The sequence below is a fragment of the Nicotiana tabacum genome, chromosome 8 (genome assembly GCF_000715075.1).
Source record: "Nicotiana tabacum cultivar K326 chromosome 8, ASM71507v2, whole genome shotgun sequence".
Taxonomy (NCBI): Eukaryota; Viridiplantae; Streptophyta; class Magnoliopsida; order Solanales; family Solanaceae; genus Nicotiana; species Nicotiana tabacum.
The window spans coordinates 10,947,992-10,975,390 of NC_134087.1; the positions used below are offsets into that span (position 1 = coordinate 10,947,992).

At 36.9% G+C, this 27,399-nt stretch overlaps 4 protein-coding genes across 4 annotated transcripts; 1 reads left to right on the forward strand and 3 right to left on the reverse strand.

The window, feature by feature from the left end:
- The first annotated feature begins 4,126 nt into the window (after positions 1 to 4,126).
- On the forward strand, positions 4,127 to 6,383 carry LOC107798622 (probable WRKY transcription factor 40). The gene is given in 5 exon segments (NM_001325650.1): positions 4,127 to 4,273; positions 4,372 to 4,434; positions 4,710 to 5,072; positions 5,236 to 5,352; positions 5,840 to 6,383. Coding segments are annotated over 5 exon segments (1,071 nt in total). The 5' UTR covers positions 4,127 to 4,198; the 3' UTR covers positions 6,293 to 6,383.
- Positions 6,384 to 8,088: 1,705 nt separating this feature from the next.
- Positions 8,089 to 10,134, reverse strand: LOC107798619 (phosphatidyl-N-methylethanolamine N-methyltransferase-like). Its single transcript, XM_016621639.2, has 2 exons — positions 9,769 to 10,134; positions 8,089 to 8,476 (listed from the first exon to the last, which is right to left on the reverse strand). Exons 1-2 carry the CDS (start codon positions 10,011 to 10,013, stop codon positions 8,227 to 8,229), a joined length of 495 nt encoding a protein of 164 aa, XP_016477125.1. The 5' UTR covers positions 10,014 to 10,134; the 3' UTR covers positions 8,089 to 8,226.
- A 495-nt stretch (positions 10,135 to 10,629) lies between these two features.
- LOC107798621 (protein LPA3) lies at positions 10,630 to 16,657 on the reverse strand. The gene is made up of 12 exons (XM_016621641.2): positions 16,238 to 16,657; positions 14,897 to 14,927; positions 14,646 to 14,738; positions 14,492 to 14,554; positions 14,078 to 14,189; positions 13,290 to 13,375; positions 12,616 to 12,674; positions 12,413 to 12,515; positions 12,257 to 12,317; positions 11,347 to 11,429; positions 11,190 to 11,270; positions 10,630 to 11,030 (listed from the first exon to the last, which is right to left on the reverse strand). The coding sequence occupies exons 1-12, from the start codon at positions 16,540 to 16,542 to the stop codon at positions 10,971 to 10,973; spliced, it is 1,137 nt and encodes a 378-aa protein (XP_016477127.1). The 5' UTR covers positions 16,543 to 16,657; the 3' UTR covers positions 10,630 to 10,970.
- Positions 16,658 to 17,729: 1,072 nt separating this feature from the next.
- LOC107798620 (magnesium transporter MRS2-1) lies at positions 17,730 to 27,317 on the reverse strand. Its single transcript, XM_016621640.2, has 6 exons — positions 26,900 to 27,317; positions 25,727 to 26,333; positions 19,194 to 19,322; positions 18,757 to 19,098; positions 18,622 to 18,669; positions 17,730 to 18,408 (listed from the first exon to the last, which is right to left on the reverse strand). Exons 2-6 carry the CDS (start codon positions 26,312 to 26,314, stop codon positions 18,178 to 18,180), a joined length of 1,338 nt encoding a protein of 445 aa, XP_016477126.1. The 5' UTR covers positions 26,315 to 26,333; positions 26,900 to 27,317; the 3' UTR covers positions 17,730 to 18,177.
- Between the last annotated feature and the right edge of the window lie 82 nt (positions 27,318 to 27,399).

Below are 27,399 nucleotides of genomic sequence, written 5' to 3' on the forward strand. Positions count from 1 at the left end.
CTTCTCAAATTTTCAAACCCTAAGCTCTCATAGGCGATTTTCTAAAGGAGATTTCTTCCCCAAATCATATGTAAACAACTTATAACTCATTTCCTTCAATCTAATTCATCTTTTTACAAGATTTCTTCACAAAATCTAGGGATTTTCATGGTGGAGTTGGGTGTTTTTGGGTAGAATTTAGGAATTTCAAAATTTGGGGATTTAGACCTCAAATTGAGGTCGGATTTCAAAACCAATTGTATATCCGGGCTTGGGGGTGAATGGATAATGGAATTTTGGTTCGAACTTCGAGTTTTGACCAAGCGGGCCCGGGGTCGGGTTTTGACTTTTTGGAAAAAATATTGGAAAACCTATAATTAAGTATTGGAGTTGAATTCTTTAGTATTTATTGATGTTGCAAGGTTAATAATGACTAGATACAAGCGGATTGGAGGTGGAATCTAGAGGGAAATCGGTAGTTGAGGCTTGATTTTGGTCGTGGAATCGAGGTAAGTATTTGGTCTAACCTTAGCTTGAGGGAATAAGTGTTGTTGTCTTACTTGCTACGTGTTTAATTGTTGAGTATGGCATATAGGTGTAGTGATGAGTATCTATACGTTGTTGTTGGGTCATAGCATGCAACTGAGCCTTATACTTGTAACCGTTGAGTCTCTTATCATGTATTGTTCGTGCTCAAGATGGTTACTCTTCATGTTGAACAAGTTTGGTTATATTTTCTTGTTATTGGGTAATTGTTGAGTGTTGACTCAAGTTGAGACTTACATTGTGAATCTAACTGTTAAAATGAGATTAGTTATAGCTAATTCCCTTGCCGGGATATTATTATTTCTATTGTTTGGGTGAGGAAAGAGTGGTAAAGCACGAAGGGTGATGCCGTGCACATTCATACTTATGCATATGGTGATGAAGAGTGATAAAGCACGAAGGGTGATGCCGTGCACATTTACATTTATATTAATGCATATGGTGAGGAAGAGGGATAAACACGAAAGGTGATGCCGTGAACATTTCTATTATTCATATGGTGGGGAAGAGTGATAAAGCACGAAGGGTGATGTCGTGCACATTCCCATAATTGATTGCATGGTGAGGATTGAGAGTAAAAGCATGAAGGGTGATGTCGTGCATTTTCTATTTGCTGTGATTAATTGCAGTTATCGGTTCAAGTGTTCTAAATGTTTAATTTCTATTACTACTGTGATTCCTTATTCTAGTACCCCCATAGCATGTTGCCCCTTCCCTTAATTTCTGTTTAGCTTCTATTATTGTTATTCTGCTAGTATATTGTTTAACTACACAAGTTTATGTCGTTGGTTGTCGTGTCCTAGCCTCGTCACTACTTCGCCGAGGTTAGGCTCGACACTTACCAGTAGATGGGGTCGGTTGTACTGATACTGTACTTTGCACTTTCTGTGCAGATCTCGGTGCCAGACCTTGTGAGTAGAGTTTGGGCGGCTGCCTTCAGTCTATTGGAGACCCAAGGTAGTCCTGCAGGCGTTCGCAGACCCTAGAGTCCCCTTCTATCCTATTTCTTTTCTGTTTTATCTACTTTCGAGATAGATGTATATTTCTTTGTTCAGACCATTGTTTGTAGTATTTATAGACTGTCCGTGAGTCGTGACACCAGTTCTGGGTGGAGTTTTATTACAGTTTTGTTATTTGTATTAAGATAATCTATTAAATTTTGTTCTTCCGCATTTATTCCGCTGATTTACTTCTGTTAACTTGTAAATTGTTAAAAGATAAAGGAAAAAGATAAAATATTCTGTAACTTGGTTTGCCTAGCGAATACAATATTAAGCGCCATCACGATCACGACGATGAAAAAATTCGGGTCGTGACAAGTTTATTGTGAATGACCATTGTTTGATTGGACATCTAGTTTACAAGATTTTTAGCACATAGTGTATACTTTTAACTTTTAAATATGTTATGATATTTTTACAAAATATAAAAGCATGTCATTGAAAATAATATGAGACGCTTAAAGTTAAACACTTCAATTATAAAAATATACTATCATTTTTTTAAAACAAACAAAAATATAAGAGCGACGTATATGTATATATATACTTGAGGAGATGAAGCATATATGTGTTAAATAACTTACCAGTGATCTCTGTTTATTCTATGGCTGGGGGGCAGCCAACTTTGACACCTAGTTTACTGTTCATTTCATTTCTGGCGTAGAGACTAAAGTTAATCTCTCATACTTGACTAGTGGAAAAAAAAAAGACTTTGTCATGTGAAATACATTGAAATTTTTTTGGAATCTTAATCTCAAGGTTCTTAATTAATTGAATTCCAAACATTTTGTCGTATTCAACTCCATAATTTCGATGCAATTTGAATTTTCCTTATCTAGAAAATGAAGTTATACAATTTCAACTTTTGTTGTTTTGGAAATGTTCAAACAATCTAGTTTTCCTAACATCTTCTAGTTACAATCATCTATTTTCTTGATTTAGTATAATAATTTTGGACATGAAATAGGATGAAATTAATTAATTCGAAAGAAACAGATGATTGTCTATTACGTGCAGACTAATTAAGAAGATTTTGGACTTCCCATTTTCAAAAAAACATGCATTATTTTGTTCAAATATGTTAGAATTAAATACATATTGGACCTATCTGTTTATATCTAGTTCTATCAGTTTCTGCTAATAGAAAATACTAAGATAATATCCTTTCCTCCAATAATGTCGTGGAATACACATGGAGACCCGCGTGTTGGACACCTAAGTTTGTGAGCTGTGTGCGCGTATTTTCTTAATGCACTTTAATAGCTAATTCTAATTCAATATCGGAAGACTTGGCTTAACTGGTAAAGTTGCTGTCATGTGACCAAGTGGTCACGAGTTCGAGCCGCGAAAACAACCTCTTACAGAAATACAGGTTACCGGGCTGGCCTTTTTAATCCAATATTCAAGATTGAGGTGGCAAACGGGTAGGTCAGATCGGATATGAGCATATTGAAAACGGATAAATTGTTCGATCTGATTCATATTTAATACATATAAAAAATGAGTTAACCAACAAGAATATGACTTCTTGAAAATGGAAAATTCCTAATCTCCCAAATTTGAGGAATCCTAATTTTTCATTCTGAACGAAAACGCTGTTCAAAATTCGAGTATATTATACTTGATATAAATTATATCGTTCCAACATAATATACTGGAGCACTGGTGCTCCAATCTCCGGTATATTCTCCAGTACATTATACTGGAAGTTCATACACAGGTGTTGGAGTTCCAGCATAATAAGCTGGAAGTTCATATACAGGTGCACCGATCTCCAGTATATTATACTGGAACTTTCCGTATTGCAGCAAAATAGTGGCTGTTTTTCAATGACTTTGCAAACGCTGGCTATTTTTGAATGACCAGTCCGAAAACTGGCTAGCCCGTGCTATTTTTACTCCTAATTTGAGTCCTTGCAAATATAAAAAGTTAAATCCATTAGTTAAGTGAATAATATGAATCCATATTTGACTTTTTTTTTAAAAAAAAAATTCAACCTATTTTTAATAAATAATATAGATGAATAACTATTTTTTTAAAATCCATTTCTGCTTTTCAGAATTCAGCACAGGTGAAATAATAAAAGATAGAGATAACGTGGAAAATGTTTGTAAATACGTAGTAACTTAATATCAAACAAATAATGCACTTTCCTATGGTGCTGACATACCAAATGATACAACACGAGCAAGTAGGTTGGCAAATTGGTCAAAACAAGACTCAATATTCAACTTGTATTATATGCTATATATCCAAAATCTAGCACCCTTTTTAATTTTTCTTTTCTTTTATCCATATATACATGTTTCTTTCTAGTTTCCCTAGGGTTGGCTTGACCTTGACTAGTGTAAAGAAAGTCAAAATATGATGGGCCGACATAAGGCAATTTAACTTACTTTATTGAATATACATGTCCTACTGAACCAACCACTTGTGTTACTAGTACCAATTTAACAACTATAAGTAAGCTGTTTAGAAAAAGAAAGAATGAAAAAATCCTATATTTTCTCCTCACCTTCCTACAACTTGGTCAATTCTTAGTATTGTATTTAAGCCTCTATTTTCATTGTGCTTTCATCAGATTTGAGAATAAGTGTTAAATTAATTACACCTGAAGAAGGATTTTAAGCTTTTTGGATTTGTTGGAATTTTATTAAGAAGAAATTAAAGCAATGGAATTCACAAGTTTGGTTGATACTTCCTTGGATTTGAGTTTTAGACCTCTTCCAGTTCTTGATAAAGTGCTGGTATGTGGAGATTTTTGGATTCTATGGCTCAGCTCAAATGAATATATGCTTTTGTGGTTGTATTTTGCTTAATATAGATGTTCTTTTTTTGCTTTCAGAAACAAGAAGTTCAGAGTAATTTCACTGGATTGAGCAGAGACAATATGCTGGTGAAAGATGAGGTTTGTAACTTTTATTCTTGTTCACTAGATTATATTGGAGAAGGGTAGCCTTGGCATAACTGATAAAGTTCACGGATTCGAGCCATGGAAACAGCCTTTTGCAAAATACGGGATAGGATAAGGCTGCATACAACATACCCTTGTGGTCCGACCCTTCCCGGAACCTGCACATAGCTGGAGTTTAGTGTACCAGGCTCGATTATATTGGAATAATTGTGAAGATTGGCTGTTTATAAGTTTCTTAATTTGTTTTATTTTGTCTTGTGTTCATTCAGGCAGGTGATTTGTTGGAGGAACTGAACAGAGTGAGCAGTGAAAACAAGAAACTAACAGAGATGCTCACAGTGGTGTGTGAAAATTACAATGCATTAAGAAACCAACTAATGGAGTATATGAACAACCAGAATAATGGTGTAGTAGATGATAGTGCTGGATCAAGGAAAAGAAAAGCTGAAAATATCTCCAATCCCAACAACAACAACAACAACAAAAACAACAACTTGGATATTGTTTGTGGACGTTTATCAGAAAGCAGTTCAAGTGATGAAGAGTCTTGTTGCAAGAAACCTAGAGAAGAGCACATAAAAACTAAGGTTTCTGTCGTTTCTATGAGGACAGAAGCATCTGATACCTCTCTTGTAAGTCCATCATATACTCTTCATACAATATTTTATGTGACAAGTGAAAATATTTAGAATTCGTAATCTTGAAATGTGTAATCATCTCACCTAAAAGCTTAAACGAACCTAATTATATCTTCAGCACGCAACTTCTAATGAGGTAAAGCTAACATATTTGCAGATTGTAAAGGATGGTTATCAATGGAGGAAATATGGTCAGAAAGTAACTAGAGACAATCCTTCTCCAAGAGCTTACTTCAGGTGCTCTTTTGCTCCTGGCTGCCCCGTCAAGAAAAAGGTAATATACTCCATAGATCAAGTTGGGTCTGGGAGGGTAGTGCATACGCAGCCTTATCCCTAAGGTAGAGAGGTTGTTTTCTTTGACCCTCGGCTTAGGCCTGAGGAGAACATGAATGTACTTAATTAGGACGCATAATATGTTTTCGGAGTCCAGCAACCGAAAAGAGTCAATTAGGAGTATTGTAACATGTAAAACAATGAAGCAAAAATGAGCTCACTATATAGTTTTAGTATGCAACCCTGATTTCATTATTCCTCACAGCTAAAGATAGTATAATTACACTGTTTGGTTATCATATAATCGTCCATGAAAAATGAGATTAGTTACATTGATAATAAGACAGGTTTCTTGCTACAACAGACTAGAAACACAAATAGTGTCGAAGTTCTTTACATGGTCAGTGTAGATAAGTTAAATCCTACTACTATTTCACAATTCTACTACTATTGTGGCTAGATATGTTAAGCTGTGCGGCATTTTTCAGGTGCAAAGAAGCATAGAAGATCAGTCAGTTGTGGTGGCAACATATGAAGGAGAGCATAACCATCCAGTAAACCCTTCAAAACCAGAGGCTGCTGCTGGTACTGCTACTTCCACCGGCAGCCGTTTAAATGTGAGAACTATTGGGGGTACTACAGCTTCAGTCCCTTGCTCTACCACTCTCAATTCATCAGGACCAACCATTACTCTCGATCTTACTGAACCTACAACAGTAGCAAAAGGCGATATCATGAAGATGAGTAGCAGTATTAGTCCTACAGGTGGCAGTAGCCAAAGAACAACAGAAGGTGATCACTATAGTAGGCCAGAGTTTCAACAGTTCTTGATAGAGCAAATGGCTTCTTCATTGACTAAAGATCCAAGTTTCAAAGCAGCACTTGCTGCCGCCATTTCAGGAAAAATTCTCCAACATAATAATCAAACAAGTAGATGGTAAACAAAAGTCCTGCACACCAGTCAATTTCTATTTATGGATAGGCTAGACAATTGTTCAATGTTTTCCAACTTAAGACTCATTTGAAAAGTTCTAGACAAAAAGAAACAAGTTGTTCATTGTTCAATGTAAATACAGAAAAACTGTAGCTTTCAAGACGCAAAGTTGGACTTGAAAGTGCACGTGAGAATGGGATCTTGCCATGGGCTAATTTTCAACAGCAGCCATATTGGGTCCTGCCTATGGACCAAATTTGCTCTGAGTTTTTGCTAGATTGAGACTGCATGGTCCTTAACATTTAAGTTGTTGAATTTGACAACGTTGGACAATACTGAAATGAGATTAAGAAATATTCAATTTGATTTGCTTCTGGATGCTCAGCTAATTGTCTATGAGTTCAAGTTAATGTACAGTGACATAGTACAATTCTATTACAATATCAAATTAAGTTACATATAATAATTTGGGATAACAAGCATGATCTAGTAATCTGAAAACTATGGTATGTAACCTGTTAGGGGTCGTTTGGTTGGAATATGATTTATACCGGTATAAGTTATCCGGTATAAGTTATATTGGGATAAGTTATGCTGTGATTAGTTATACTGGGATTGTTGTTTATTCATTGTTTGGTATGTTGTATATAGAATGACAATTGCATAATTTCTAAGAAGAATGTATAAGTTATACCGGTGCTAATTACCCCACTTTCTATAAGGTATAAGTTATCCTAGTGTTAAAATTAACACCGGGATAACTTATACCTGATTTGCTAACCAAACAAAGTATTAAGGTGATATTAAACTTTTAGCCACCCTTATACCTTCTTATACCTCATACCAAACGACCCCTTATAGTATACTATTATGATTCTGAAGTAACCAATGAGATAGTCGTCTCTGATTCAAGCCACTTGCATGAAAAAGTACATCTCAGTTGGTTCAACTCCCTAACAAGGTCTGGTCTTATTCTTTTAGTTTTTGATGTCTTAGTTGGCGCCAGTTGGTATCCAAACTAACTATAGGCTTGGCAACCCGATGCATTATGCTCCCGCTATGTGCGGGGTCCGAGAAAAAGTCGGATCATAAGAGTCCATTGTACGCAATGTTACCCTGTATTTCTGCAAGAGGCTGTTTCCACCGTTCGAACCCTTTTATCTCCTGGTCATATGACAACAACTTTACCAGTCACGCCAAAACACCACTACAAAGTACAAACTATCTATAGGCTTGTGGTTCACAAAATCCCGCATGTATATGTCAAAGGACCTGTCTTCGTTGATTATGTGCACCATAGGGAGGAGAACAAGGCAATGAAATCAAAGTCATGCTCAAGTCCACCAGCTACTTAAAGAGTTCTTGATTTTTTTCTTTCATTTTTCTCTATTCTTCCAGTAAACGCAGACTTTTACAACTCAAGCAATTGGCTGTTCAAAATATCCGTCTTTGATACCTTATATTCCATTATCAATCATAATCACATCATATCTGCAGTTTCTCACCTCTACTCATTGTATCCGAAGGCTCCTACTTCGAAAATTTTTGCACTATTTACTGACAAATCATTCGGTTTGCTCCATCCAGAGAGGACATACAGTGTTCTCAAGATCCATTCACGGGGAAAAAATAAGAAGGAACAACAACAACCCAGTAAAATCTCACTAAAAATAAGAAGGAAATTGCTCTTTATTGCCAAGAAATTGTTTTAATCCTAAAAGACATAGCTTATGGCTAAAATTATGTTGGCTGATTCAAAATTTCAAACAAAAAGAAAATGAAACTTAAACAATCGTTCAAAATATAGATAAGTCTGATTTAAAAAAGCAATCAAGAACTACCCTTAATACTAGAACTTTATCAAACAGACTCTTCCTCAGGAATGCAAAAGCAAGCAGCATCAGTTCCTTGATGTTTGGAGCTGCTGCATCTTCTATACACTCAAGAGAGTGGCTTTGCACGAGTAGCTGGATCTTCCTTGGATTCTACTTGTATCATAAATACATAGCCGAGGACCCATAAGAAAATATACAAGAAAGGAACCCAAGAGAGGCAAGCTAGCAGACTCAAAATGCTGCCCACGTACTGAGGATCTCTTATTACTCCAAAAGGAAACTCTGTTACCCAAGGGATATTCTTTCCAAAGCGTACACCATAATAAGTGCCTGATTCTCCCAACAGTTGGTATACCCTGCAGTTTTGTAAATTATTACACCCATGAAACCAGAAAGTGTAAAGAACGTGATTTATATAAGGAGGCGTGATTCTTATAATCCTTTTCTACTTTGATAAATGATTCCCATTATCTTTTATTTGACTACTATAAGCCTTTCACACTCTATTTCAGTGGACTTTAGTCTTTAGATCAATGCTTGTACAAAGGTACTTAAATGTATGATCAAAAGAAACCTATACTTAACAATTACGTTTTAGGTTAGGTAGTTTACATCATACACATTACTCTTCTATGACCCAAAATAATCTACATAATATTAAATAAGATTGGTCGGAAATCAAGCCAGAGCTAAATATCCAAAATTTAATCTGTATCCCATCCCAAGTGGACTTCATCAAATTATCCTTGATTTATATAGTCTTCCGGAACAAAAAGGGCTACCTAAGAAGTATTGGGGAGAGGTGATCAGACAGGACATGGCGTGACTTAGGATTACTGAGGACATGGCCCTTGACAGGGAATTATGGAGGTCGAGCATTAAGGTTGTAGGTTAGGGGAAAGTTGTGAATATTTCTACAGCACAATAGAGTGAGACTAGCTAGTTAGGAGTTAGACTAAGAAATGTCATTGGTCGTCTATTGATGCAGGGCTTATATTATTCCACTGAATAGGAGAAACCATGTCATAAATGCTTCCCCTCAGTGAAGAATGATTAAACCGGCTCCCAGTGAATTGAAGACAGTGGGGGAGGAGAGGCAATCCCTTTCCTCCACGCATTAAAAATTTCTAACAATTGACAAAATCCTAGCTATCTCATTTGTCAATCAACGCATCGAAAAAACTACCTGTAAATTTCAAACTAGTTGGTGTCGGCTATATCAGTCTTTGATATTTAGCTCTAAAAATCTATGGATAATGGGCCAACTCCTCTACCATTTCTCCACTTACATACTTGGTTCACTAGCTTGTATTCGAATCGAACTCGTGTGATCTGCTACACATTCCACACTATACTTTTTTGTCATTGAATCAAAGCCCTGGAGACAATCAATCCTTTGTTTCTATTCAGCTTGTTTAGGCCAATTACATTCAAATCCTAGATATGTCATTTTTATTTTAGTAAATTCAAGAATTTAATTTCTAGCAAACAGCACTAGACCAAAGAATATGCTAAACAAAATTAACACGATCTTCATTAAAAGAATATCGGTACAATGTTGTCCAATGACAATAAACATAGAAAGAAAGAAGATGAATTACGTATATAAAGAAAAGGGTCAAGGGATTTGAAGCTCGAGGAAACTGACCTGAAATTAAGGAACTGGCCAAAAATGAAAAGGGGCCAAAAATAAAGTGGAGGCGGCCATGAAAATGTGGAAACGGATAAAAGGGAGATGAACTGTATCAACTTTATAACGTGAGAGACCATAGCCATTCTTTTGCAAGGGTCACGTCCTCTTCCGCACAGATCGACCCATGTTTGAGGGTTTGTCCAGAGAAAGTAGTAGAATGGAAATGGTGATATCACTCCCATGCATGCCCATAACCCCATTTCTTTTTGCTTCTGTTTTTGTTCCTATTGCCTCGTTCCCTTTTTGGAATCTCTACTCCCAAACAAAGCTGGCTCCGACCTCCAGTGCCATGTCCTATGGTTGCACAATAGGTTTTGGGCCGATTTGTGTAAGGATCCCAAACTTGATATTGGCTACTGTTGGGCCCAATTGTGGATAATGTCCACCATCTTAAAATAATAAGAGTTGTTTGGTTTAGAGATAGGTTTTCCAGAGATTAGTAATGCAAAAATTATAATAAAAGGACTCAAAATATATGAATTGTAATATAATGATTAGCTACGCAAGGATTGTAATGTATCAATTATTAATACATTAATTTTAATGTGAGGATTAAAATATATTTTTATTTACTTATTATTAAATAAGTTGTATACATGAGGGGTTTTACCCCGGAACATTTTAGTTGTTCCAAATTGGAACTACCAATCCATGTAATACTAATCTTAATGTTGTTATTCCACCTTCTATCCCCCATATAATAATACATAGATTCCGACTAGAGGAGTATTTTTGGAATTTGAGGTATCGCGTGTAATGTAATAAGGATGAAGTCTCATTCATATAGTAATGTCCCTAGATTTTATGCAAGTATCAAAGCAAATAACCAAACACTGAATTAATGCTAGATTTTTACATTTCTCGATCGTCACTCTCAATAAATCACTAATTCGGATTACAGTAATACATGACAAAGTTTAATCTTATAGAGATGTGGTTTAGAGCAAAGAGATTTCAAGGACTTGTCACTTCTTTAAAAGACAACCTTCTTTTTAGTGGAAATATACAAGTAATTTAAATACAAAGAACATATCTCTGAAGGAAATGCTGGATCAACAAATCTGGAATATTAAGTAACTTGTTCCTCCACCACCCAAGTTTTATGTTTTAACTCTCCACCGGTCCACCCGCCATTATCTTCTCTGGCAATCTTCTGTTCAGCTACGCCATGCGGAGGACGCTTCTAAATCAACATCTTCTTCCCACCAAGTTGCAGTCTGCAGCAAGACAGTTAACCAGCATTCAAACAGATTCTCAAATCCATCGCGTAATTTACTAAGCATCTTAGGATAAGCAACGAGAAGTTTATTTGGGTAATGGGAGAAAACACAAATAAACACAAAAACTATGAAAGGATGAAGTTACTATAAAGAGACCTTGTAGCCTCTTCTGAGAAATTCAAGTGAGCTTCCTTTCTCCTCTTGCAGTCCGAGGACTCTCAATAGTTCTTCCTTGGTCTGCCATAACACGTAATGAGCAACTTATTTACCTTAAAAGTTAATTAAGAAGCACAAGAATCAGATTTATAGTTACTTCGCCAAGAGTGAAGCGAGTTGCGCTCTCTGCCACACAAACAAAAGAACCATCTGTCTGTTTCAGCATCACCTGCCAAGGCCCTGCAAAATTTAAAACAAAGTTAAAGGTTGTTGGTATTTCCATATTGGTGCAGAGACACCACATACACAATCTTACAAGTTAGCTGCAGGTGCTGTTCTTTTGTCTTTTGTTTATTTGTTTAGTTTGCAAGGTGGGGTTAATATTGCTATTTGACATATTCTCTGTTTACCAACTAAAAGATGGAGCAAGTCAATGCCCTGAAATCTGAATGATGAGTGATTAGCAGATATATTACCTGTACCTCAGACTGAATATCAGAGAACAACATTGATGATTATAATATGAAACAAAAAGTGCTGGAAATCTTTTACTCTGACCAGATGCTAATTTTCTCATTTCAAATACTTTAACTTCATTTACAGCATTTAATTTTCTATAAAAGGAAACCAGTCTTGATTTTGTAGAGTTCCACAAATAACTATAACAGGCAAAGCGTTTACATTTGACAGAATGCCGTCCTAATGTTCACAAACAAAGACAAGAATTTGAATAAGGGGTTTCATTTTCTTCTCTCATCTCACTTTCAAGTGAGAAAACAGCTCCTAGGATCAGATTTAATTTTACACTCATAATATGACCTGGACTACAGTAACCTTGTTCCGCTGGAGTAAACACCAGTGGTTGGAAATATTTACAAGTATCCTCTTATATCTTATTGTTCCACTGGAGTAAACACCAAGAAAATAATATGCACTCATGTTTAGTATCAGAGAGAAGGATATATAATTGACAAACAAGAAGAGAAGTCGATAAAAAATAGGGAAATGATGAAATAGAAGTAACAGAATCCCTAAATTAGTGTATAACCAGATGAACGAAATCTTACCAGGATATTGACGGAAGAGAGCTCCACTATAGTTCACAATATAAGGTGCCACTGCAACTGTCTTCCATTAGAAAAAGAAAAAAAAAATTATTCTTACGGAATTACAAGGTGGACAAAAGACAGATGAACATAAAACCAAGATTGCAAACTTGTCACCTTTGAGTACTCTCTTGTTCGAATATAAAAAACTGGGGTGAATTGAGAAAGAAATTGGTAATGCAATTCCTTTGGTGGAAAGCCAAAAATACCCAGGTCAGCACTGCCATTGTAAATAAACTTATTGGTTAATCAGAATACCATCGAGGAAAAAAAAAACTAATAAGAAATATCAATCAAAGGCAGGGATCACTATTTAATACCGCAAGGTGTCAAGTTCTAGATTGAAAAGGAGGCTAGGGGTTGACATAGCAATTTTTTCCTGCACATTGCCAATGCAATAGATGTCAATATCATCAACCCTTAAATAAATGCATAAAAGAAATATTTATTTGAATATATAATAAAATAGATAACAACAATAACAACATACCCAGTATTATCCCACAATAAAATAGATAAATAAAGTAAAAGGTAAATACTAAGGTCACGATAATAATAAGCTAAAAGTAATAAGCTATAGTACGTGGAAGAGCAAATATCCCATGTACGAGACAGTTCATGGTATTTCTAGAAAAAAATTAAACTAACGAAAATCAAAGGGACAGGACTCCCAGAAAAAGCTTCATGCAAGGCACTTCTAAATGACAGTTGTGTCTTTTTCACCATCTCGAAGTTGCTTCTTCATTTACTTTCTTTTCTTTATCTTTTTCCTATCCAGGGGAAGTGGTGAAATAAATGTAGTCAACACTATCCAAGAGAAGCTTGGCTGATGACACAAACGTTTGATAGACTTTCTCCCAAAGAACAAGTGACACTTGTAAGTAAGGATGACCACACATTGATACACTAGTGAGCTTGATTTACTGGAGATGTCTTGCAAATATGGAAGTGAAAAATAAGATGACTTTGACTTTCTAATACCAACAGATCTTACCACATACTTCTCAATGTACGCAAGGTCACGAGTGCTGCAGTTGATAAATATATAAAGTGTAGGAGGCTTGTCAGACTTCCAACGACCTGAGCCAATAAAGATGCATGAAGCTTTAAAGAACAGTACACATCGTATAAGCAAGAAATTGATGATCATTGCAAGAACCCGGAACCAAGCTGTTCCTTTGAGTAACTAGGCCCTTGTAAATCCTGGAGGTTTAGGTGTTAGTAAAACAAGAGTTAAAAGGAACCATCAATTTCCTTCAAAAGTTTCAAGAAAATCAAAATCAACATAATAAAAAGACAGCTAGACCCATTAAACCTAAGGGTGTAAATGCTATCAATGACAAAAACAAACTGTATGATGAAATATCGCTAAAGGAGAAAAAACTCCAGCTGATTTTGAGGCAGGATAGGATAGCATCAGCACAAGACGCATTTATGTACTCATGTTGTTGATGTTCTTGAGTTCCTTTCGTGTTAAATGCACCATGGGAACCTAACATTTGCAGGATTTCTAATTTATATCATAAAGACTTAAAAGCCTTAAACACCAAACAAGATTCAAAAGACTATTTCCTATCAGCTTTTCTTTGAAGGACAAAACAGGATTTCATCACCCTTCCCCTCTCCCGTCTTCCCTCTTCCCTCTCCCCTCCCAGAAAAGAACAAGAAAGAAAGCTTATGTGGATACCGTAATGGATTTATTGAGAACTGGTTATTGAACAACAGTGGCTAAGTTGATGAAAGAGTTGGAATCATAAGAACAGTTAAATATGTGCAATTAACCTTCATTATCATCGTCAAAATCGAAGTCCAGTGTATTCCTTACAGATCTGAAGAATGAGGTCACAGCGCCACCAGGAATATCATCCAAGGACCCAATGGTAATACCATCTATCTGAAAGAGTTAAAGAAGGTATGATCAGATTTCAATGATATTTTTGAGACACTACAGTATGAACTGCAACTCCAAAGTGCAAAAAGAAGAAGATGAATTGACTCCATCTCATAAACAGCTAAAAAGGTTTTTCAGTATTTAATCATTAACCTCTAGTTCAAGAAGGGGTTTAGATGACGCAAAACCTACTACACTGATGAAAGCAGCCGACTTACACATGAAGGCGTTCCTTACTAGAACTAAGTGCTATATTTCACAGTATCAGAAATGAAAATTGAAATCGAGAACGAGTTATTCAGTACCGAGTCAAGAGCTGCTTTGAAAAGCTCAGAGGCCCTTCGCATTTCAGGTTTGTCAGGAAACACCTACAAATAGAGAGATCTTGTCATATCTGCTTCTGTGCATTCAAGTGAATTATAACTTCTACACAAATAGAATGACAAAGTTTCTTCTCACCACACAAGCTCTAGTTTCCTTCTTTTCCTGAAGCTTCTGAACTACAGCTAGTACAAGTTGGATATTGGCATCACTGAACTCATCCGAAGATCCCTTTACATTTTCAGGAATTTAAGAGTTGAGTCATTGCATGGTTGCATAGCAAATCATATGCAAACTATGAGAGATCATAATTATCCAGAAAAATAGAATGACTCCTGACAACAATACGTCATTAGCACAGAACTAATGTAAGACAGTTAACATGATACCTTGTAAGAAGAAATGCTGGTGGGCAAGGGCCTGAAGATGTAAACCAATGGAGAGTTGAACAAACAGGAAAAGTTGTCAGGAAAGAAGCAACGACAAAATTAGTATTGAAAGAATAAGCATGTACCCAAAAAGGGTATATTCCAATTGAACTTCATGAACATATTTAAAATTCAAAGGCAAAGGTAATGTACTGCTGACACCATCTTAAAAAGTCCTTGAAGTGTTCTGATTTGGAAAATGACCTGACTTGAAGTTTGGTAATAAAAAAAAATGTTCATTTTATATGATGAAGATATTCAGTAATACTAAGCGGATTCGTCCAGATGCAGGGCATAACAAATTTTCCAATACAATGAATGCAGCTGAAAATTGTTGGAGAAAAATATATTTAACTTTAAAACACTAAGTCATCACTCTAAGATCTGATGGGATCAAGATCTGTTACTAATTTTAAAATCGAGACATATTAGACTAAGGTACATATCCATCAATTTTAGTTTTCAACACCTAAACTTTTAGCACAAATTTCAGCTTTGAAAAAATTACTCCATGTATAAATACTTCACTTCCTTTTACCTTTTGTCATTTTTTATGACAGGAACCATACTCATCAGCTGGAAAAAAGTTATTTAAGTAAACAACAATCAGGAGTTGCAACAGAATCTAGGTCACCTATTCATATGCACAAAATGTGTTAAATACCTAATCCATAAGTAGAGACTTCTAGACGAATGTCCTTATATTGGAACACATCCCTGGGGGCGGAACGGTGTGATTTTGGGTCTTTTGTTCCACATAAAAAGCAGGCAATTATGTCCAACTCACCACTTATATTGGTATATAAAGGTAAAATACGCTGATTTTCTACTGCTCTGACAGTGATTTCGATTCAAAAGATTTCAACTTTGTTCCATTCGTGTGATTTAGACTCAGAATAATTTCAATTACCTATACAAACTTCTTTCACAAGGTTGCTACATAACTACTAGTAGTAAAAAACCACTCCCATTGCATAACAAAAATACGGAAACTGTGCACAGCAGTAAATATGCAGCTCAAGCAACTACATACTATTACTGCGCCTCAATCCCAAACTAGTTAGAGTCAGCTATATGAACCCCCAATATCCATTCATACTATTACTGCGCCTCAATCCCAAACTAGTTAGAGTCAGCTATATGAACCCCCAACATCCATTCCATTCCGTTCGAATACTCATTAATTTGTCTTTTATTCACAAATTATGGAAGGTTCTAGAAAGTAACAAGAAGAAAATTATCAAACAGCTATAGCACAAAGTAAAGAGACAGTTAATTAGAGGGAAGAATTAGGAGAATTACGGGAAGTCAATTTCGAGTCGGGTCTTCCCATCATTAAGTGCAAAAGCGAGAGAATTGGCGGCATCAGAAACAAGGATTTGGTATGATTTAGGCTTGTAAACACTGACGCCGAGCTTCGGATCAGCTTCTTTCTTGACGCATTGAATTCCCCCCTTGAAGCTGGGGAATACTGAACTTATGGGAGAGTGGAGAAGTGGGCGAATGGGGAAATGGGAAAAGGAAAAAGAGATAAAGGGATGAGATGGGTGAGAGCGAAGAAGAGCGGGGGAAGAAGGGAGGGTCTGTAAGGCCGTGGTTACGGCCATGGCAATGGCAATGGTTGGTTAGCTGGTGTTAGTGGAGGGAAATATAACGAACCATTGGATTTGGTGATAAGGTGTTTTATTGGAATAACTTTATTCAACTCAAAAATAAACTTTAGAAATGGTGTACTATTTAATAAATTCCCCCCCCCCCCCAAAAAACACACATAAATTAGACAACAATTAAATTTACACACAGTTTAAAGTATTCGTGGTTTAATTTAATACAAATGATCAAATAACAGCAAATAGTTGAGTTAAAATGAGAAACGATCAAACCAAAGTGACGCACTAATTAAGCCTTGTGTTTAGCCTAAATACCAACGGTTGGTCTCGATTGAGCCCTCAAAATAGAGCTTGGATACGAATAAGCGAATGAACAATTTAAGAACACTTAGAGCAATTGTTGAGAGCCAAAGTAAAATTTATTGCCTTGATATGCTTGACAAATAGTAAAGGGGTCCTCCTTTTATATAGTAGAGTAGTTTTAACCCTAATACAAGTCTAAATAAGGTAAAAATCTTGTCTTCGCTTTCTCCCACGAAAATATGATCTGTAGCCAATATTTCGGGAGCTTGATTCTTTCCGGGTTTGGCTTCGTCTGTCCCTGGTTTCGATTTGTGGGTACCTTCGGTCTCATTTGAGCCAGTAACGAGTAACGTCGTCTCTCTTTCCACGACGGAAAATCGAGGGTAACTCTATCCCCGATTTTAACCGTATACAAAGTTATTTAAGAACTTTTAGATGGAGGATGACCAAAAAATAAATCATAGAAGAGACTAGAGAGCAATTCTCATTTAGTAAAACGGAGTCTCGAGTCTGCATATACGAACCAAGGTGATATTTATGCGGTTTTACAACTTGAAATAGTAAAATCTGAAGAAATGTTTTGACGCAATAATTCTAAAAGCAAAAAGAATAAACTTACGTGTGAAGGCCTGATATGGTGTTCAGTAAGGGTTCATTTGACTCCTTGCTCTGTCGCATTTAAACTGTTATGTGAACACCTATTTTTCATTCCATTTTTCTTTTTGGGATGCGTGTTCTATAGAGAATATTAGGAAATAATATCACACAATTCTGATATTGAATATGGCGCTCTACCAGTAGAATATAGAACTAGTACGAGAAAGGTATATTTTGTTCTGAGAAAAAGGTAATGGGGAAAACATGCTAATCCATACGATTCATTTTATTTGGGAAACCAACTACTTCAATTGTGTATTTTTATTTCCTCTTCGTATTTAACTTGCACTTTACAGACACTGAAACAGTTGAGATGCAAGATCAAAGTCACTCGCCATTGTGCTGACCTTGAATTTTTGACAAGAATGAGCCATTCTTCATTCTTTTGAACTCCAAAAATACAATATAATGAGTAATGTACTACTACAACTTTGAAGCTACCATTAGGCTACAAGAGCTAGTAGTAAGAAAATCACATGATTTACTGAAGCGCTTGTATTTTCAGTACATCTATCAGTTCTGGCAGATAGCATCGACAGATACTGGCCTTTACTGAAGCGCTTGTATTTATTCCACAACTAGGATCCACTCTCAAATGCCTTCCAATATTACCAGCATGCTGTCCTCTTTACTTGCACTGTAGTAGTCTCAATTGCCTGTGCTCTCGAGCATCTATAGTGGCATCAATCTTCGATATTTGAAGAACCATAAAAATGCAAAGAATATAACAGCTCCAGTCACACCTGTAATTATTAGGACCCATTTAAATGCATCCGGTTGATTAAACATTGGAATTTCAAAATTCATCCCAAAAATTCCTGCCACAACCCCGAAGATGGCAACCACAAAAGTTGCAGTGGTAAGTAGCAACTCAAATTGTATAAGCTGATTCCGGACATTATCCTGCAAATAAAATATATTCAAATCAAGTTCATCTGATATGCACACAGTTACTGTAACAAGAATTGCCTATGATACCAGAAAACCAATCACTCAACTTATACCAAACTGCGTGTTATAACTAATCCAGTCTTACAACTTTCATGTTTAACAAGTCATGATTGTTGTAATGAGAAGTAAATCCATTTAAAACCAACGTGGATATATAATGCATACCAGCTGAATGTTAATGAAATCTTCTGTATCATCAATATACTCCTTCAACTGCAACAGAAAAAACAAATGCTTGATTAAGAAAACGTATACAAGATGCAAGGACAAAAAATGAGACTCTAGAAGATAGTAAGATACCGATGTCAACTTGTTGAGAGTGCTGTCAATGACGACAAAGTAAGCCTCCAAGAGCATCTCCAGCTCTTCTATACTCTGAGTTTCAGCGCCACTTTCCGAACTTCGCATGCTCTCATGCCTGCTTCTTGCTATACTCAAGCTTTTTTCAAGCCTCCTGCTCTCCGGAGGTGAAGAAACAGGAGAAACTGGAGCAGACACAGATAACGCACCATCTGTTGACCTGTAGCCAAGCAAAGATTGATCTCCATAGCAAGACAATTCCATCCGCCTTTTCTTCTCAGTAAGATACATCTCAGCCATGTCCCCATCATCATCCATAAGTTGCTCTATCTCATCTCTAACCTAGATAATAGATGGTGAGAAGTTAAGATGATATATAAGCAGTAACTTGTGCCTGAAAATAGTCAAATACTAAAAATGTTAAATAGCTAAGAGACCTTCTGAACTCTACGAGTCAAAGCAACAAGCCTGCTTTTCAGTCTACGAACTCGTTCCAAATTCAAGGTACTGATTTTAGATGTAAGTTCATCCAACAATGGATATGCTTCAATCTCTAGTTCTGCTGCCTGATCAATTGAAAAGAAAACAAAATCAAAATAACTGGGTGGACACTTACATATAATACAGAACTACCAAGAAAACTATTTGTCCCTAAAGAAGAAGGATCTGAAAGTGAGCCTTAAATGTGTCTACCTTGTGAATATCCTGTTGGACAATAATAAGCAATTGTTTGTTTTAACTTGTTCTACATCACGGCCATATATATTCAACGTTAAAGACACACTTAGTTCACAGTTTGTCATTTTAGTGGTTCTGTTGGCGCTCAAGTTGGTACCTGTATTTGCATTTTGTTAAGAGTATTCAAGAAACTGAGACATTATTCTGAAAGCAGCACTAATTCCGTTTTGTTTGCAAGTTCCTTCTCTCTTCAAGCTACTAAGACCAAGTTCTTTCTTGCAAGATTTACATGAAACTAGGAAATTTCCGCAAAGCTTGCCGCTGTTATTTATTGGAACTCAGTCAACTATTGTTTTTTGGCCATCAAAGGCAAGATCTTTCATATGGGCTATCGAGAAGTTTACTTTGTCAACTAAGGATACTTGGATCATGCATATCTCATCGCATGGATGGTGTAGTAGTTCAAGGATAACGTCAACCAACAAAAATTCTCTTATCAAGTCAGGATATGTAGGTCCAGTCAGTACTACACAGAAGCTCCACATAAGAATATGACCAAAGAAATTTGTTGAAGTTTGGCAAATTTGTCCCACATCGGTGGGCTCTTGAATTTTGGGGGGATTTTCCCTCTATAAAAGAAGGCCTAATGTTTAGGATTTAAACACACCTCTCATTTGCCTTCTCATCTGTTTAAGGCATTTGTATCTTCTCTCTTTAGTATTATTTTACTTGTATTTTTGGAGTGGAATAAAATATTTGGTTGTCTCCGAGGAGTAGGCAAAATTAGCCGAACCTCGTAAATTCTGGTGTTCCCTTTATTGTTGCTTTATTGTCTTATTTATTATTTGGTGGCTGTCATAATTTTTGGTATAGTAGTTGTGACTTATTCACACTCTATACATTTGGCTTCCGCAACAATTGGTATCAGAGCCAAGGTACTGTCTAAGTATGCTCTGTGGTTGCAGCATAGTCTGATCTTCCACATCAGAAAAGATTTATCTTGGTAACTGAGTCAAGGTTCTGTCTGAGTATGCTCTGTAGTTGCAGCTTAGTCTGATCTTCTACATCAGAAAGGAAATAATCTTGATTTGTGTCGTCAGCTATTAAATAATATTTGTGTCAAATATGTGAGACAATAAACAAGAAGAATCTACATCAAGTGTCAACAACACGTCATCATTGGCATCTTCGCTTATGACAAGAATTGTGTCAAATGCGAAATTTGCGGTCGAAATATTTGACGGGTCCGGACATTTTGGGATGTGGCAAGGCGAGGTTCTAGATGTCCTTTTTCAACAAGGGCTAGATCTGGCCATTGAAGAAAAGAAACCAGATGTTATTGGAGAAGAAGATTGGAGAATTATCAACCGTGTTGCTTGCGGTACTATTCGATCCTACCTTGCTAGAGAGCAGAAATATCCATACACAAAGGAAACTTCTGCAAGTAAATTATAAAAAGCACTGGATGATAAATTTTTGAAGAAAAACAGTCAAAATAAATTGTACATGAAGAAGAGACTGTTTCACTTCACCTATGTTCCTGGTACCACGATGAATGAACATATCACCAGTTTCAATAAGTTGGTCACAGATTTGCAAAATATGGATACAACTTATGATAATGGTGACTTGGCCTTAATGTTGTTGGCGTCACTTCCTGATGAGTACGAGCACCTTGAAACTACTCTACTCCATGGAAATGACGAAATTTCTCTCAGAGAAGTTTGTTCGGCTTTGTACAGCTATGAACAAAGAAAGCGAGAAAAACAGAAGGACGGAGAAGGAGAAGCACTGTTTGTGAGGGGTCGTCCTCAAAATCAAACGAGGACAAAGAAGGGAAGATCCAAGTCAAGATCCAGACCCAGCAAAGATGAATGTGCCTTTTGTCGAGAAAAAGGGCACTAGAAGAAAGACTGTCCGAAGTTGAAGAATAAGGCCAAACATAACAATGGAAAGGCTATTATGGATTCAAATGTAGCTGATTGTGATGATTCAGACTTCTCATTAGTTACAACAGAGTCATCAACATCATCAGACATATGGTTGATGGACTCGGCTTGTAGCTATCATATGTGTCCCAACAGGGACTGGTTCGTGGAATTTCAAGAAGGAGAATATGGAGTCGTCCACACAGCGGATAACAGCCCTCTTACCTCATATGGCATTGGTTCAATACGATTAAGGAACCATGATGGAATGATCAAAACATTGACAGATGTTCGATATGTACCGGATTTGAAGAAGAATCTCATCTCTGTGGGAGCCCTAGAATCAAAAGGGTTCAAAATCATTGCAGAAAATGGAGTGATGAGAGTATGCTCCAGTGCACTAGTGGTAATGAAGGCTAATCGGAAGAATAATAATATGTACCGCTATCGTGGCAGTACAGTTATTGGGACAGCGACAGTGACATCCAGTGATGACAAAGAAGCAGAAGCAACCAAGCTATGGCACATGCGCTTGGGACATGCTGGAGGAAAATCCTTGAAAACTCTATCAGATCAAGGATTGTTAAAAGGAGTAAAGGCTTGCAACTTGGAGTTTTGTGAGCATTGTATCAAAGGGAAACAGACAAGGGTTAAATTTGGTACAGCGATCCATAATACTAAAGGCATTTTGGATTATGTACACTCTGATGTTTGGGGTCCTTCCAAAACACCTTCATTGGGTGGGAAGCACTATTTTGTAACCTTTGTTGATGATTTTTCCCGAAGAGTATGGGTGTATACAATGAAGAGCAAAGATGAAGTGTTGGGAATTTTTCTCAAATGGAAGACGATGGTGGAGAATCAAACAGGCAAGAGGATCAAGTGTATTCGCACAGACAATGGAGGTGAATACAAAAGTGATCATTTCAATAAGGTCTGTGAAAATGATGGCATCGTCCGACACTTCACTGTTAGACATACACCACAACAAAATGGAGTGGCAGAACGTATGAACCGGACCTTGCTGGAGAAGGTACAGTGTATGTTGTCCAATGCTGGCTTGGGCAAAGAATTTTGGGCTGAGGCAGTTACATATGCATGCCACCTCATTAATCGCTTACCATCTGCTGCTATTGATGGCAAGACACCATTTGAAAAATGGTATGGAAAACCTGCCATAGATTATAACTCTTTGCACGTGTTTGGCTCAACTGCATATTATCATGTGACGGAGTCAAAATTGGATCCAAGGGCAAAGAAGGCTATTTTTATGGGAATTACTTCTGGAGTCAAAGGATATCGTTTATGGTGTCCTATGACAAAGAAAGTAATATTCAGCAGGGATGTTACCTTTGATGAATCTGCTATGGTAAATAAGGTAACAGAAGATACCAAACAAAATGAAGGTGCTTCTAAGCAGGTGGAGCTTGAGGGAAAATTTATTTTTCCTACACAAGAAGCAGAGGAGGAAACAAATGAAGATTACCCTCTGGAAGGAGAGCCAGTAGAGGAGATTCCAACTCAGGAACCTCAACAACTTGAATCAATAGCAACCAGCAGGCCAAAAAGAACAATAACGAAACCTGTTCGTCTCATAGAGACGGTTGCTTGTGCAACCTCAATTGTAGCTGATGATGTTCCTACCACTTATAAAGATGTTGTCCAAAGTTCAGAAGAAGATAAGTGGAGGATTGCCATGAATGATGAAATACAGTCCCTTCATCAGAATCATACATGGAGATTGGCCAATCTCCCGAAGGGAAAGAAAGCAATTGGGTGCAAATGGGTATTTGCAAAGAAAGAAGGGTTTCCTAACCAAGTAGATGTTCGCTACAAAGCAAGATTGGTGGCCAAAGGATATGCTCAAAAGGAGGGAATTGATTACAATGAAGTGTTTTCTCCAGTTGTAAAACATTCCTCCATTAGAATTATGTTGGCTTTGGTAGCACAATTGGATTTGGAACTAGTTCAGATGGATGTAAAAACTGCGTTTTTACATGGAAACTTGGAGGAGGAAATCTACATGACTCAGCCAGAAGGATTCAAAGTTGCTGGAAAAGAAAATATGGTGTGCAAACTTGAAAAATCGTTGTACAGATTGAAACAATCTTCTAGACAATGGTACAAGCGATTTGACGAGTTTATGTTGCGGCAAGGGTACAAGAGAAGCAAATACGATCATTGTGTGTATTTGCACAAGCTTAAAGATGGTTCCTTTGTATATCTTCTCCTATATGTTGATGATATGTTGATAGCTTCCAAGAATTTGGAAGAAATTGATAAGTTGAAAATTCAACTGAAGAAGGAGTTCGAGATAAAGGATTTGGGTGAGGCAAAGAAAATTCTTGGCATGGAGATAATTAGAGATAGACGTTCAAAGAAACTCTGTTTATCTCAAAAGGAATATTTGAAGAGAGTACTTCAACGTTTTGGCATAGATGACAAGACTAAGCCAGTTAGTACTCCACTTGCTTCCCATTTTAAGCTAAGTACTACTATGTCGCCAATGGATGAAGCTGAACGAAAGTATATGTCAAAGGTACCATACGCAAATGCTGTTGGTAGCTTGATGTATGCAATGGTTTGCACAAGGCCTGACATTTCACAAGCTGTTGGAGTTATTAGCAGATATATGCACAATCCAGGGAAGGAGCATTGGCAAGCTGTGAAGTGGATTCTACGGTATATTCATAATACTGTAGATGTCGGGTTAGTTTTTGAGCAGGAAGACAATCAGTCTGTCGTTGGATATTGTGACTCAGATTTTGCGGGTGATCTGGACAAACGAAGATCAACTACTGGTTATGTGTTTACTTTTGCAAAGGCACCAGTTAGTTGGAAGTCTACTTTGCAGTCAACAGTGGCTTTGTCTACAACAGAGGCAGAGTACATGGCTATTACAGAGGCTGTGAAAGAGGCAATTTGGCTTGAAGGATTGCTAAAGGAGCTTGGTGTTGAACAAAAAGGTATCACAATTTTTTGTGATAGTCAAAGTGCTATTCAATTAGCGAAGAACCAAGTGTATCATGCAAGGACGAAGCACATTGATGTTCGGTATCATTTCGTACGAGAAATCATAGAAGAAGGTGGAGTCACGGTGAAGAAAATTCATACTACAGAGAATCCTGCTGATATGCTGACAAAGGTGGTGACTGCGGTCAAGTTTCAACATTGTTTGGATTTGATCAACATTGTTGAAAACTGAAGATTAAAGATGAAGACACAATCAAAATTTGTTATTGAGAGAAAATTGAAGATGTGGAATTTTGCCAAGGTGGAGATTTGTTGAAGTTTGGCAAATTTGTCCCACATCGGTGGGCTCTTGAATTTTGGGGGGATATTCCCCCTATAAAAGAAGGCTTAATGTTTAGGATTTAAACACACCTCTCATTTGCCTTCTCATCTGTTTAAGGCATTTGTATCTTCTCTCTTTAGTATTATTTCACTTGTATTTTTGGAGTGGAATAAAATATTTGGTTGTCTCCGAGGAGTAGGCAAAATTAGCCGAACCTCGTAAATTCTGGTGTTCCCTTTATTGTTGCTTTATTGTCTTATTTATTATTTGGTGGCTGTCATAATTTTTGGTATAGTAGTTGTGACTTATTCACACTCTATACATTTGGCTTCCGCAACAAAATTAATGAGCCATAATTGAGAATTGTTCTCACCATCCTTCTTTAGAAAGACAATGTTTTGGTCCATTTTTCCTGTGAAGCTTTCTGCTAAATTTCACTAAATAAATGGCTTTCTGAAATTGTAGTGCCACTTGATAATCAAGGGAAAATATTGGAAAAACTCAAACCACAAAAGAGTTTCTTAACAGAACTAACACAAGTTGCAAATCAAGATAAAAAGCTGCAAAAAAGAGACATCAATAGCATGAAAGACAGAAGTTTATGATGCTGCTTTCCTATAAGGATAGTATATTTTTTAAATGTTCTGGATAACTAAGTACACAGCTTGCCAGTAAAGGCAATCCATCTTTGACTGGATCCTGAGCTGTCAATATCACTCTTTACCAAATTATTCCTACCATCCTATTTTATGTTAACTGACATAACTTTGGTCTCTTAGCAAGGGATGTTAGTATCCAGTGCTGCTATCTTATACGAAACAACAAAAAGTGGACCATATTCAATAGACAAGCTTCAAGATCGCCCACCATCTTTTCAAACATGTAACATGTTAATTCACCAGACTATCTCTCGCCTACTAGTGTTCCATTTTATTTCACCTCGTCTATTTACTTGAGGCTACTCAGACATAAGTTCTCACTAGATTTTTATTGCAAAACTTGTACCATATACTCATACTATATGTAGATGAAAACAAAGTCTGCAAAGATGGTGTTTTCTGCTACATACCTGAGAATCAAGAAAAGTACAAGCTGCCTCCAGCGCAACTTCAAGAGCACGGAACTCAAAGGGCAAATAATCTGGCGATGGAGTACCAAACATATTCTCAAGATTCCTGCTTCCTCTTCTTCTGCTCAAGTCACCTTCTGGCTGCCAAACATCACCAGCTCCTGCAGCTTGCAATCGCCGCTGCAACTCCACCACATACTGCAGGACATAGCTGTCAAGAGAATTTAATAGGAGAACCTCATCAGCTGTAATGATGCATCGAATCTGCTCAAGATTTACAACAATTGCCTTCTCCCTGCCAAGGATTGTTGATGGATAAACAAACAATGGATCTAATAAACGTAGATCACGAGCTGGAAGGTCACAACGACGCATCATAGTGAACTTGTCAACCTCAATGACCTGGGAGTTGCCAGATGTATCAACCCGAATCCATGATCGAAGTCCTTGGCCTCGCTTCTTAAGGCCCAAGACATCTATACCTTGAAAAGGTTGACGACCAGAGGCAGGGGGCCTAAAAGCTACTTCTCTAAGATTTGCTGCTGATGCAGGTTTTGGTGGAAGCAGTCGTTCTTTGAGATCAGCCATCAATGAAGACTTTTAGATGCTGGAAAAAATGAAAAAAATTAATGAGCTCCAAGAAGAAAAAATCGGAAAAACCAAACAAAAAACAGAAGAAACCTCCATTCCCAGCCATTATGCTCTATAAGCCCCTCATTAACTTTAACCAGGTCTGTTGGACCATGTAGGAATTCAGATAAGTTGGTCCATTAAACCAGGCACAACTTACGTGAAGCTTCAATGGCTGAAGTTGCCTACTGGACCTAAACACTAACTGTATACACATCATCCAATGATTTCAAAAAAGACAGTTAAATCTACATTCAGCATCAGCACTAAAATATCAATGTATCATTTTGCTTCAGCCTATTAGACTAGCCCAGTCTCTAATAAGCAACAATCTTTACTAGTTTCAACCAAACCTCAGAAATTGTTGTCAACATTTAATATTCCAATATGTCAATAAAACACTATTCTCATACCATGTCCTATACCTGTACAATTACTGCATGTCAGCTACTTTAATACCCAAAACTATTTACTACGGAAAACATTTGAATTAAAATTGAAAATATATTATCATCGGATAAAAGGAAAGTAGAAAGAGTGAACCTTCAACTGTAGATCGATGGCAACCGAGGAAGAGCGGTGATCATTCAATTAACCGGGCCGTCATTTGAAATTGGCGGGCCTAAATCGGTCCAAGGTTCGGCCCGAGATGAGTTTAGTTAGGGTTTCGGTTGGAACTGCCGTTATAGCTCCACCGCCACGTGGGACACCGGAAAATCACCGACCGAGAAAGATGCAAAAGTCACCTGACCTTAGCTGAGACTAGACAGCAAATGAGAGTGTAAGTATTTCTTCTCAGCCCTAGGAGAGTACAGAAACTGTAATTTACGAAATTTATTTGTAGAAAAAGAAAATAAATTCTGTTCTTAATGGACAAAATTTTATTTCTTACTCCTTTATTTATTTGTGGCTGAAGAATATTTCTTACTTCTAACTGTCACAGATTTGTATTTATTTGTTTAGTATGGATTCATTTTCTACTGGTTTTCTTTTTCCTTTTCACATAATTAACAGTAAATCTGAGAATGTCAATTTGATAGTCT